This window comes from Phaethon aethereus (assembly GCF_964289735.1).
Source record: "Phaethon aethereus genome assembly, chromosome: 2".
NCBI classification, from domain to species: Eukaryota; Metazoa; Chordata; class Aves; order Phaethontiformes; family Phaethontidae; genus Phaethon; species Phaethon aethereus.
Window position 1 is genome coordinate 141,187,335 of NC_138582.1, and position 14,482 is coordinate 141,201,816.

At 37.9% G+C, this 14,482-nt stretch overlaps 1 protein-coding gene across 1 annotated transcript in view; it reads left to right on the forward strand.

Annotated features, from left to right (window-relative positions):
• THSD7A (thrombospondin type 1 domain containing 7A) overlaps positions 1-14,482 on the forward strand; it is a 199,780-nt gene that overhangs the window by 166,711 nt on the left and 18,587 nt on the right. The window contains exons 15-19 of the mRNA XM_082015333.1: positions 2,703-2,881; positions 7,186-7,319; positions 9,183-9,336; positions 10,175-10,316; positions 10,815-10,930. Coding sequence (XP_081871459.1) covers positions 2,703-2,881; positions 7,186-7,319; positions 9,183-9,336; positions 10,175-10,316; positions 10,815-10,930 — 725 coding nt within the window. The remainder of the gene's footprint in view (positions 1-2,702; positions 2,882-7,185; positions 7,320-9,182; positions 9,337-10,174; positions 10,317-10,814; positions 10,931-14,482) is intronic.

Sequence of the window (14,482 nt, forward strand, 5' to 3'; positions counted from 1 at the left end):
GGCTTTTTGGCATTCTGTAGTAAAGCAGCTTTAGTGGCTGACTTCAATATAGATATTTCATTGATAATGTGAAAAAAGGTTGCTGTAGTGGTATGGTTTCATTTGATATTTTATAGAATCACTTGAAGTACAGCTCAGTGTAATTAAAATGTTACCTGGCACTTGCGTATAGTATAATGTATTTGATACTGCGTCTGTCTGCAAGATTCTAAAAATCTTGTTAAACTTTTTGGCTAGCATTCTGATTATCTCAAAAAAATCTTTATTGTCTTTGTTTGGATGAGCTAAAGGGAAATAAGGCAAAACAGTTTCTAATTTGTCAATCATTTTAGTGTAGTGTATTCCACACGGGCTCCTTTTGGTAGGCTCTGAAGTATTCCCATGCTATAGTTATCCAAGTCCCAAATATCATGATATCCTGGAGAAGATCTTTTTCTATAACTGCGGCAGATTGGGAAGATCCCTTTCAGATTAGTTAAGACAAATTTAAAATAGCTCAGAGGTTTATGGAAGTCTTTAAAATAAAGTCTTCCTGAAGCAGCCTGTACCAGTTAAAGTTACCTACTTAAGGATTTACAATATATTTAAAGCAACTTGAATGTGTTTCTTCAAGACATTAATTACAGAGGCAGATTTAACAAATGCTAAATGGCATAGCTGTGTTATAGCTGAAAGGTTTCTCCAGAAAAAAATTACGTAGAAGTTATACTGGAAATAAAGGCAGCATTTCAGAATCTCAAGAAAATTCATAAAGAGCAGTAGGATTTTCACTTAGTTCTATCAGACAATAAATATCACTAAACACTTTTTTTTACTGCTCAGAGGGAATTGTTTCCTTTAACTTTTTTCCTATTGTCCATTTTCATTCAGTAGTTTCTTAACTGTATGAGTATATGGTTTTGTACAGCACCTAAGAAGGCTTTTTTAAAGCTCATTTCTGGTGAAGATACAGAGTTTGATATTTATGCAATCAAAGTTCAATGTAGGATGGGGCCCTGAGACAGGGTGTATCTGATTTCTAAGATTCACTCAGAGATGTCAGGTAAGGTGAAATGTAATCAATTCTGCATTTACTACTGCAGGGCAATCTATGTCACCATCTCTGATGTGCAGTGATATGATCTTCAAAAACATATTTTGTCTAACACAGTGTACCTTTCATACAATATCACCGAGCTGATCAATCAAATGGCGAGAGACACTGAATAAACATGCTTGTAATTCAAGCTAATAACATTCTAGCCATTTTAAGGAAGGTATATTTGGTGAACAGTAATTCCACAGTGCTCAAATTCAGGATGTGCTCTGTGTATTTAGTTAACACTTTGTTTAACACTTCCAAACAGAGGAAAGCTATATAGGATAAAATCATCACCTGAATTTAACCATAAAATATTCTGAATGTTCCTGTATATTTAAAAAAACCCAAGCCTTTCTGTTCTTTATATCTCAACCAAATTAATGGAAGTAACTAGAAATAGGTATATAGAATTGAAATCTTTTAAGTGTTTTTATTCTTTACACAGCTTGTGATTGTTTGGTATTGGTTGCTTTTAGAAGAGTCAGAATAGCTTTACTTAGAAAGTATAGATTAAAAACATAAAGCTGCTAACATCAACTCTGAAGGAAATGACAGTGATTGCTTTTAAACTAAAAGAAATTCAAGATATGTGAGAAACATTTGAAACCATGCCTAGCAAACTGTGCCAGTCATTTGAGAATGATCTTACCCAAGTATGTGTTTATTTTGCAACTGTGTTCATCGCACGTTTTAATTCACTTTCAAATGCACTGATGTTTCTTTAAAGTGCACATTTGCCAACAGTAAACACATTGCAGATCTGACACGGGAAAGGAGAGAGGAGAGTTCATACAGGTTTAGGGTATGGTTGTAAAAATGCAGTAAAGACCAGATTTTTATTGGAGGTTTTATAGCTTCTGCTGTAAATATTGGCATAAATGACACATGTTGTAGAGCTATGGCATATGTTGCTTTTGAAAGAAAGACATTTTCACTTATTCAGTGAATTGAGGCCTCGTGTTACTCCCTGCAGACCATGTTATACCCCTTTCCAACCTCTCAGGACTGATGACTTATCCAAACCAAACATCTGCTTTTCCATTCAGTGCAATTATTCAGTGTGCTACTGGGGGCAGATGGTTGTTAATCGGCAGATCATTAATGTGGCAGGCCACTCTCTCTTTCTAGCCTTAGAAAGGTCACAAAGTGTTAAGTTCCGTTCCTCCAGGCTGGTAAGATGCCTATCTTTTGATTCAGTTGGATTTTTGATGTATAACTGCAATTGAATTAATTGATACAATTATGGAGAGATTTTTAATTAAACTTTTTTCCTTAAAAAAAAATTAAATTGTTTTTGCAGTGTAATAATGATGCAACCAAGAGATGGGTTAGTGTCAATTATGCTGTAGCTGTCAGAAAGTTTGAATGCTGAAACCTGGTGAGTGTGAATCCTAATCAGATAGCAGTGAGGATGCTCAGCTGCTACTCTAGCATAGTCTCCAGCTATATGTGTCAATTTTCTGCAGAATTTAATTTAGCCCTAATGATGGAAAGATCTCTCTATTCACACAATCCTGTCAAGTCAAACTTTGGACAATCTAAATGAAGTAGACGAGGGCTTCAGGGAGAAGTGGCAGAGTGACATGCTGAAGAGATTTCTCTTTCTTTTCCACTCACACAGGTTATATTGAGGAAGCCTGTATTATTCCATGTCCCTCAGACTGCAAGCTCAGTGAGTGGTCCAACTGGTCTCGCTGTAGTAAATCCTGTGGGAGTGGGGTAAAGGTTCGTTCTAAATGGCTCCGTGAAAAACCGTACAATGGTGGAAGACCCTGTCCAAAGCTAGATCATGTCAATCAGGTAATTTGATTTATATTTGCATTATTGATATAGCTTTTTCCATATCTCAGATAACACTTTCAGCTGTATGGTTTGTTGATGTAGAAAAACTATACAACATAAGGTGCAGATGCAGGTAGAAGGAGTATGTGTTGGCTTAGATTTCTTCAGTCAGCATAGGATCTGCCTTCGTTACTTCCTCGTCTGCAAGAATTTAGCACATTATCTGAACTGCAGATTGGAGACAATAAAACATTCTTACATGCAGATTGTGAAGACCACATTTCTGAAGACCTTCTCTTACAATGGGTAAAATGTCTCATTACAGATGCTCAAACTAGTAAGATTCTTAGTGTCATTCACTGACCATCTTAGATCTCAAACACTCACACAGTATCATCCCAGTGCCCCTCAGCGGGTTTTAGTCAAGCTGGAACTTAACCTTCTGTGTACACTTGCCCTGGCACTGCAGTTCCAGTCAGGAATGCACTTCTGAAGTCAATCTCCCCATTGTCCCACTAACCACACTTGATTTTCCAGTACAGAGCAGTCTGACTGCACAGTCTGGATCCTCTTCAAGTGAAACTAAGCCAGAAAATGTGATCCAAGAGCACACTGGGAGTGCTTTGACCACTAATGAGCATTTAGTTTTTGGGACCAAGCTTAGGTCTAGTCCAAGTCAAATCCCTGAAGCTTGTTTGCTCCTGTTTGCTTCGAGAGTTTTAGAAAGAAAAACCTTCCTTGTCAATTAACTTATGTTCTTCAGAGTTGATTTATAATCATATTACTGTTGAATTTAATTTAGTCTGCAGAGGCATGTTAAACAGCCACATGGTCTTCTCTGTAAATATTCAGAGAATGAAAAAAAAAAAAGTGCTGTCAATTTGCATTTGAATAAAAAGGCATGTACTTAATATTATCCTATTGACATTTTGCTAGCACAGAGTGAAACGGCTTGTTGATCTAATTTTCTACTTTAGGGAAGTAATTAGTTCTAATTTAGAAAATAATAAGTGTTAAACTGCAGCTAATAAACTAAGTTTGTGATCTACTTTAACAAAATAAAAAATAGAATGAGGGCTGCTGGATTTAGGTCAGCATGTAAATATGCTTTAAATTAGGAGGAATGTGTTTCAATAGGAGCAAATTATAGTCTATACAGAAGTCTTTTTCCGTCTTTAATATTCATGCAGTACATAATTGGCTTGCATTTTTCTGCATCAAAGGTTATTTTGCTAGAGGTCTGTTAGACACTTATGTGCAACACGATTGCCCTCTACTGGTACTTTGACTCGAATTTGGTTTATTGTAATACATGGTACTTGTCAAATAATAACAGATGATTCAAAATGTAATTATTGTAAAAATAAAATTGAAATATAGTACTTTCACGAGAAGGGAGCTCTATAGATAGGACAAGAATGTCGAAGAATATAGAGGCTGTATCTTTCAATTTTAAATACATTCACTGTCAATTCAGAAACATGCAGGGAATACACCTGCATTCTAATTTTGAGTTAATTATTTAATCGAAATGTAATCCACTAGTCATGCAGCTGGAAAACTGATGACTTCAGAATATTTATTTCAATTATTAAGTGTAATTTGTTTTATTTATATATTTAATACTTCATATGTAAAATGCTTATTTGCATACATAAAAGCACAATGTTTAGACTGAGTCTTTGGTGCCCACAAGTATGTGGAAGATGATGTACAAAGGGTTTTGTAGGAGGTCTAGGAATTATGGACACTGAGGAAAGACTGCAACGTGTTGTCTAGCCTATGGAAGAGAAGATGAAAGGGAGGATGCTGGCAGCCAGCTAGCATGTACATAAAAGACTGTTGAAAAGAAGGAGGAAATAATCCATTTTCCATGGCCATCATGGACAGGATAAAAAGCAGTAGGCTTAGACCACTGCAAGCAGATTTGCGTTAAGCCTTGGGAAAACTTTCTAATGGTAAGGCTAGTGAAACATTGAAACAAAATGCCTAAGACATTGGTCAAGTTTTAAGAGAAAGTTGCTCAACATCTTTCAGGGCTGACATGTATGACTGTATTTTGGAGGGGGACTGAACACAGGGAATGCTAGATGTCTCACTGATTGTCTTTCCTCCTGGGCCATGCATGCCAGGATGACTCCCAAACCACACTCCAACTCTGTAAAGCTTGCTCAGTACCCACTTCATTAGGCTAAAAGTCTGCATAATTACAGCAATAATAGAGTCAGGTTTATTATAAAATCATGTCAATGGACTTCAGAGGATTTCAAATTAAGAGGCTAATCTGGGACTATTAGAGAAAATGAGGACATCTCTCTCTTCATTGGCTCCAGGCATTATTTACCCACTTATCCAACAGGTGGGTATGCAATCCTTACACCACCCAACTGTCATGGCCTACAGTCATAGTTACAAAAATGGCAGTAGAGTCAGGAGAACACCACTAAACACATGCAATGCAATATAGAGTTCTGCTTTGGCTTTGGCTTTCTGGCAAGATATCCAAGTTTTCTGTTACTGGAAAGGCTATTGAATATGTGGGGTTTATATATTTCTTCTTATGCTGACCAGAGTGAGACATATAGAGACATTTCCCTAAATTAAGGCTTCACTGTTCTGATTTTGGAAATCCTGGACAAGAATAAATAAAGTGCCACTTCCCATGTGACTACAAATTGTGCACTGAGTCCAATACCTTCCTTAACATGCATTTACATCACCCATCTTTATGCCTGAGTTAATGCTTATGTACTTTAAAGAAAGCCCAAATATGCTGACTGTGCTGGTCTTTTGCATGGGCTGATCAGCTGCATAGTACTCTATCAGACTCTCTACACATTCACTGTTCGAGGCATCATTTCTTCTTTTTTTTTTGTGACTGGTGGTAATTTGTTGCAGGTTAACTGGTAAACTATCAACCGATTAGCCCTCTTCTTCTACCCAAGAAGTGTTGCTGAAAAGAAACTAAGGACTTGTTTAAGTCTTAGACTGTCTAAAAATATTAGTTGTGCTGTCTTGATACCCAGAATGATATGTGAAGTTAGCTGGTATAAGAAAATTTTGAGGCAATAGGCTTTTAAGTGATCAACGTATAATTAAGATGCTCAATAAAGGACTTAGGAACTTTGGATGGATAAGAACTGCCAGTTTCTTTTATTCCCCTGAACGTATTGCACTTAATGCTGTCAGAGCAATTTTGATTAATAGAGAACTCCAGTATCCACTCCAAAATCGTTGTGGATTTTCTCTTGTTGGAGGGAAACTGGATTCCCTACTGTGTGAAGAGCTGATGCTTATTATAGGCAAAAAGGGGAAACAGCTTGATCATGTGTTAGGGACTGAAAAAAAGACTAGCTAAATTATAGTCTTTTCCCACTAGTTGTGATTTACAAACTTTTATTTTCTTCCAAGGGCAAACCTCTTGCAAAAATGCCTCATGACAGCAAGGGAGATCCAAGAGGAAAAATTGGATGCCTTTTGCTTGTCAGAAGTTGTAGAATATTGTTTGTAATAAAAACTAAATGAATGCCATTAAAATACCTATGCTTCACTCTAATAATTCTTTCTTTTTATCTTTGGTTTTTCTTTTGGGTTCATGAAAATACTTTCTTCAGGCTCAGGTAAGAGTTTCTAAAATAGAAAGATAACCTTAACTTGTGCTTCCTGATTGTGCTTCAAAGTTTACATTGTCTGTCCTTTTTTTGTAATCTATGTTTGAGAAAATGTATGGAACATTGTATAAATTATTTGAGATACTATTTCAAATCTGCATTCAAATGTAAACATAGTACTAATGTTGGCACAAGAATATATTAGAGTGATTTTAAGTATACACAATTAAAAATAAAGTGAATCGGTATATATTGGTATAATTTACCTTGAGCTCACCCTTCTTTAGAAATATAAAACCCTCACAACAAATAACAGTTGGATGGGATGGAATAGTTAAGGAGAGATGTGAAGGGTAGAAGTAAAGTTTTATCAGAGTTTTAGCAGCGTTTTTCTAAAATGTATACTTGTGAGATAGACTGGTTACAGATTTCATGTTAGTTGGGTTGATGTTATTGGTGGAAATGGCACAGCATGGGCTCAGTGGCAGAGAAAACCAGGAAATCTGTCATTAGGTGTCTTAGCTTCTGACTTTTTGTTATTTCTATAGTTTTCTATCAAGTATTTTATCTGTATTATTACTACAGCCTCTAAATCAGCAAGTTTACGTTTGTTATTATTACCAAAAAGAGCACTCATCTTTTTTGCATGATCACTGTTGCATGTCTATTTTATTTGTGTGCAACAAAACTGATGTTTGATGTGGATTCCAGGTATATGAGGTAGTCCCCTGCCACAGTGACTGCAGACAGTACGTATGGGTTACTGAGCCCTGGAGTGTCTGCAAGGTGACCAACGTGGACTTAAAAGAGAACTGTGGAGAAGGTGTTCAAACGAGGAAAGTCAGGTAAAACAGTATTGCTCCTCCTTCACTGTAGAGAGCCTTCACTTTTATCCATGGCTGTATTTAATTTGATGTAATTCCATGTCATGTATAGTGGTAAGTCCAGCCATAGTATACTGGACCAAGAACCCTGGCTGATGTAAATCACAACAGCTTCAGTGAGTGCAATATGGCTCTGTCTACCGGTTATGGGTATAGAACTTGATTCCTAGTTTATAAACTGATGTATATTGTCCTTATACTACTATAAACAATGCAACGTATGATTTTAGTGCTTTTCTGAAAGGTGAAATGGTCCTTTTTGTATATGAAACTATGATTTTGAAAAACCTTTTAAGTACATACGCACCTGGGAATAGTAGTTACGCTTATTACAGGAAAAAGTGGCAAAAGTGAATGAAGTAAAATAGAAAAATACATAAATCTTCTGTTGTTTATTGACTCTGATCTAGGCATCTTGTACGCTTGCTCATCATCCTAGAGCTCTAATCAAAGGTTAATTAAAATTAGTCTCACATAGTGTGGTACAACAGCAAGTAAAGCAGTACATGGAGTTTGGGTTGGTTGGGTTTTTTATTGACTAACTGTACAATGACACACAATTTGAGATTATAAATCTGAACAATAAAGCATAACGTGAATTCAGTCTGTAGGTCCAAAATGAGAGCTGTATACAGTGAAGTGCTAAATGTTCTTTTCTTTAAATGTTAAAAGTACTTAGACACTTGCACATTTACATGATTTTATTCACAATAGCACTGTTTCCTCAGTGTAACTGTGTACTTCAAGAAGGTCAAAGTCTTAATCTTTGCTTGACCAAAGATGGAAAGACTATGCATAACTGTTCTCACAGAGTAGCATCTAAACAAATACCAATAGAATACTCTTAAAAATCTCCAATATGAAAAAACAAAATTAATCAATGTTTATAACACTACCATCAAAGATAAAGGAAGAAGGTGTTTTCTGCCCGTTGGGACTAAAAACATCTAACACTTCATTTATTATCACATAACACCGTTAAATACTAATTCCACAAAGCTAATAAATGCTCCTGCTGCATCTCCTATGTTTACCTTAGAACAGAGAGTGTTTCAAAAATTAGTTTAGTCTGATAATGTAAGATATTAGTAAAAAAATTAATGTGGTCAGGTGGAAGAAACGCTGAATATTTACCCACGTGTGAAAGGCTTCTTATTGATAATAGCTTTTCTTTTGCAATTCTGGAAAACAAATGAAAGTGTCTTAATTTGAATGATCCTAGTAATGTACTAGTTGGTCTTCTGCTGACAGGTGGAAGGGGTATGTTAACAGTAGATGCTACAGTATTGGAAATACTGTGGAATGAAGACTGTTGTCTTCAGCTCTACAAAACTAAGCATATTCATTTCTCATCTTAACTGGGCCTCCATCTGCTAATTTAATATAATGGTAATTAAAAAGCATCAGTGTAAATTAGGGATTAATACTAAGAATATAAAATTTTAGAAGTTTTATTATTTCTAGATTTAAAATTATCAGTTGAAGCATGCACAAAATATGTCTAAACTATAAATGCATTATTCTCGTTTAGAGGTAAGCTAATGTCAAGTAAATCACCTGCCCAGAAACTCTCAGCAAATGACTCACAGGGACTTTCTAAAGTCGGTGCATTTCTTTATGTGGTTGTCATCTGTAAAAACACATATTACTTTTGGCTTTTCAGTTTTTCCTGGATATTCATAGATCAATATTTAGTTCTGTTACTTTAAGTACTTAAGATTGTTATGTTCTGACAAAATGTTAAAATGCTTCAGCATACTGTGGAACAGAGTTACTGTATAAATTCCATGGCAAATGCAGCTTATGTCCAGTTCTTTTTTCCAGGTGCATGCTAAATACTGTGGATGGTCCTTCTGACACTGTAGAGGACTACCTGTGTGACCCTGAAGAGATGCCACTTGGTGCTAGAAAATGCACGTTACCATGTCCTGAGGACTGTGTTATGTCTGAATGGGGATCATGGTCTCGATGTTCTTTGGTAAGAAGTATACTGAAGTGTAACATTTACAGTTTTAGGAGTATACTTTAAAAATGTATGCATGACGTATTGTGCAAAGATGCTGAACTGAGCAGTGATTACATGTGTAAATATCTATCTTTACTGTCATCTTTAGGGTTGTTGGTAGTTGGCTGCAAATAAACTGTGCCAGTAATTTCCATTCAGTGAAATTATTCCAAAACACAAAATATAATGTCCCCAGTGGTCATTCTTCAGCATCGGGTGGGTTCTATGTGGTGGAATAGCTTTGGCAGTGGCTTATGAGTCCACCTTTGACCCTAGCTGTGAGCCTCTCCATAGCAGTGGAGTCACTGTACTAAAAATGTCACTATCCTGTAACAAGCAAAGTCTGTAGATCAAGACTGAGCATAGAAAGATAATTTTGGGCCTCCTGTTCCCTTCCTGCCAGCAATTTCAAAAAGAAATGTCAAAAAACCCAAACCAAACATAAAAAAGTGTTTCAGGACCTCTTGAGTATTCGGGCTCCGGTGCACTACATTATAGCGTTTGTAAAGTTAGCATCGCAATATCCAGTTTATGAGGGAGAGAGTTCCAAAGCACTAGTACTGAAATATAAACTGGTTAGGAAAGTACCCAGGTGTTACCAAGATAGAGTATATTTCACCTTGGGTGGTACCAAGAGCAGACTAAATTATCTCTAAAATAACAAGGAAATGGTTTCTCTTACCCAACAGCATGAGCCTGTTATTTTACATTTGTGTTTTGTGAAGGGACTACTTGAAAGGTCGTTATAATGTTGCATGAAAAGATATGAGAGTGCCAAAATATTAAAGCTGCTTCCAATCTCCCTTTCAAGCCATGCAATGGAAGTAGTGTCCGTGAAAGGTCAGCTGAATCCCTGAGACAACCAGATGATGGAAAGTCCTGTCCTGCTGCCACCGAGACAGAAGCCTGCACTTTGAACAAAAACTGCTACCACTATGACTACAACGTGACAGGTATTTGTGGTGTTATGCTCTAGTGGCAGCTGGGGACTATGGCTTACTTCCATTCACCTTACAGGACAGATTTTTCAGCTTTCTGTTCTTATCTGGAGGGAGCTGTGGAGCTTGTACTGAAAACTGATTCAGACTATTTGATCCAGATAAAATATTACTGGAGGCTTTGCACCTTCAGTGAAGTGTGCATGCTGTAACTCCAGGAAATGTATTTCTCCTATCATTTTGTGATTTGCTCAAAATCCATGCAGATGAAAACAAATATGAACTTTTCAGGAAGGCATCATGGCACTAACTGTTTGTAGTAATAGTTACTGTTTGTAGTAATAGTTGCTGTTTCCAAAAATGTGTAGCAGCCTGTCTCCGTGAGCCTTTGCACGTGTAAAAGTTGCTTGTGAGGATTACTTTTGGCCCTCAGAATTAGAATTAGTTGGGAGATTGGATCATTATGAGTTTTATCTAAAATGTCTGCTACACAAATGAATTCTTTATTTCCAGACTGGAGCACATGTCAGCTCAGCGAGAAGGCTGTCTGTGGTAACGGTATCAAAACACGGATGCTTGATTGTGTTCGCAGTGATGGCAAATCGGTTGACCTGAAGTACTGTGAAGAGGTGAGTGGGTACCTGTGAATAAGCTCCCTTCTAACGGTGCTAATTAACGCTGAACCAACTGAGCTATACGGCATGTAACCCATCTTCACCAGATGTTTTGCAATACTATTCATGGATTGTTAAGTACATCTGAAATGAACTGTGCCATCAACAGTGATTTTTATACAATTTCCTTTGGTTACTTTTGAGTGCCTCCATGAATGTATGCTAATTATTATGTCCTGAAGGAAATTACTTAGAAACAATAATTAATAAAGTAGAATAAAGGTAATAAATCTTAATCGGAACACTAATCATCATTCTAATTTGATACAATTTCTGCATGGAGCCTTGGACAGCTGCCAGTATCAATCATTTACTCAATGTGTTGGAAAATATTTCTCACGTGCCATTCTGCAGCTGGGCTGAATGCTAACTTCTTCTATCCAGCTGTGCAATGCAAAAAATACCCAAGCTAGTGTGAAAAAATGTGCAGCATGACTGCAATATTAAATAGGAGCATACAGGGAGACCAGCAGCAGACAAGAGCCCTTAAATTTAAAAAAAAACATTTCGCAAATGTTCAAACTATCTTCAGATTTGACAGCATGGGTTTTTTGCTATTTTGTGTGTTGGTCTTAATGTTTTCAATTGCATGGAGATAGTGATGTGAAGGAAAATGGGAAGACAATACTAGTGTTACATTAAGGGTAATCCTACATGCATTTCTGATGGAAAGTAAACTTGTTTCAGCTGCCATTCCCCTACCACCTTGACATCAGAAGCAAAATCTCTTGCAATGGGGTACTAAGGTGGAGTGGCCTCCACAGCAGCTTTGGTACTGTGGTGGGTTGACCTTGGCTAGACCCCAGGTTCCTACCAAAAACTGCTCTATTGCTCCCCTCCTCAGCTGGACAGGGGAGAGAAAATAATAATGAAAAGCTTGTGGGTCTAGATAGGACCAGGGAGCGATCAGTCAGCAATTATTGTCATGAGCAAAACAGACTCAACTTTAGGAAATTAGTTTAACTTATTGCCAATCAAAATCAGAGATGGTTAATGAGAAATAAAACCAAAACTTAAAACCTTCCCCCCACCGCTGTGTTTTTCCTGGGCTCAACTTTGCACCCAATTTCTCTATCACCTCCGCCCTGAGTGGCACAAGGGGATGGGGAATGGGAGTTGTGGTCAGTTCATCACACATTGTTTCTGCCACTTCTTCCTTCTCAAGAGAAGGACTCACATTCTTCCCCTGCTGCAGGTCCCTTCACATGGGAGACAGTCCTCCATGAACTTCTCCAGTGTGAGTCCTTCCCACAGGCGCAGTTCACAAACTGTTCCAGCCTGGGTCCCTGCCACAGGGTGCCGTCCTTCAGAAACTGACTGCTCCAGCCTGGGTCCCCCCCAGGGTCACAAGTCCTGCCAGCAAACTTGCTCCAGCCTGCGCTCCTCTTTCCATGGGTCCACAGGTCCTGCCAGGAGCCTGCTCCAGCGTGGGCCTCCCACAGGGTCACAGTGTCCTTCGGGCATCCACCTGCTCCAGAGCGGGGTCCTCCCCGGTTTGCAGGTGGAAATCTGCTTCAGCATGGATCTCCATGGGCTGCAGGGTGACAGCCTGCCTCACCGTGATCTTCACCACAGGCTGCAGGGGAATCTCTGCTTGGGTGCCTGGAGCCCCTCCTGCCCCTCCTTCTTCACTGACCTTGGTGTCTGCAGAGTTGTTTTCACATATTCTCACTCCTCTCTCCACCTGCAGATGCTGTGTGTTGTTTTTTTCCCCCCTTCTTAAATATGTTATCCCAGAGGTGCTACCACCGTTGCTGATTGTCTTGGCCTTGGCCAGCGGCAGGTCCGATTTGGAGCCGGCTGGCACTGGCTCTATCGGACACAGGTGAGGCTTCTAGTAACTTCTCGCAGAAGCCAGCCCTGCAACCCCCACCACTACCAAAACCTTATCATGCAAACCCAAAACCTTTTCTTTTGGACCTTCCTGGCTAGTAGCTGCTCTTCAGGACATGTCCATAGAGAACAGTCTCATCAGAAGTGGAGGGATGCAGGAAACTCATCGTATACAATAATTTGATCATTTATGTCTCAGGAAAAAAACTCAGGATCTGGCTACCTACCAGCAAGTTTCTGCAAAGTTAGTAGCGGAATGCATTAATGCCTTCTGTTAACGTTTTAATGCATTAAAAGAAAAAAAAAAGGCTCTTGAGTTATTTCTAAGAGACTGCAATATTGATTAATTCATACCAAGACATGATATAAAATATCCATCCACATGAATATTTAAATAGAAAAAAAAAGCTTTATTAGTTTTTAAGGGGAAATATATTTCTTTTACCATAAAACCAAGAAATTATTCCTGTTGTTATGCAAAGATTTTGAGCAACATTTAGAACAAATGATTACATTTTACACTGAAATCTCATTGCAGAAAACCTCTGGAGCTTTCCTGTATTTAAGAAACAGAAGGTTACTACTCAGAGAAATAATTAGGGCAACAAGATAACATCTCAAAAGCTACTTGTAAAAGATTGGCCAACAGACATCACTGCAGTGGGGTCCTGGCTTTATCAGTAACCACTGTGATACAGTCTTATTTGCTCTTTTGATTTGCTAGACGATATAGAGATACATCTTCCTATAGAGAGCCCTGATCCACTCCCCTGTCACACTGTTATGAGTGTTTGTTGAATTATGGATGTGTAAGCAGTAGTACAACAAGGTCAAAGGCTGATCCAATAACTATGAGGAGTAAAACCTGTTAACCTGATTAACAAGAAAGCCAAGCTGTTCAGATCTTACCAGACCCTTCACTCTAAAGACGTGAAAGCCAACTCTGTGACCTTCCAGGTCATGAGAGGAGAGTATTCAAGAAATTATTAAACTGTGAATACATACTATGCACTTCTTACTAACCTAATCACACATGATCCTTCAGGGTGGGGGTTTTTGCTGTGTTTTTGCACTATAAAAGCAGTGCAGGCATTTCCCCTGGGCTATCATAAAGCTTTATACTAGATGTATGAATAAAGCAAAAGTTTTGTTTAATTTATGTGTAGATACATATACAGAAATATGATTCTCAATATTATATGCAAAGATGAGAGATCAGAATAGTTAAACCTATCTTCATCCCTAAGAAAGGAAGATGCCTGATTGCAATGTCTGAGTTCCTATATATCATATGTGGTTCAAGAAACTAATAAAAGCCATATATAAAAAACCCTTCACACTGTCCTTTGACTATCGCTATCTCTAGGTATGGGCATCAGAGTAGTTAAATACTAAAATTTCTTCCAAGCCCTTGTGTTCTGGTTTCCTAATGTGTCCATATGATCTTGCGTTTGTTTCAGTCAATCAGCTAAAGAAGCTAGCCAGTCATCCTGATTACTGCCAGGATAAATCAATTTCCAGAGCTTATTTCCAAGTCCTTGTTATGTTAACATAGTTCCCTTCAAACTCTCAAGGCACAGTAATACTGGATTACTTGCTCTCTAACTCTACAAAGTTAGCATATCACAAGAACTCAGCTTGTCTTTTCCTTGAGTATTTGAAAATCAAATCACC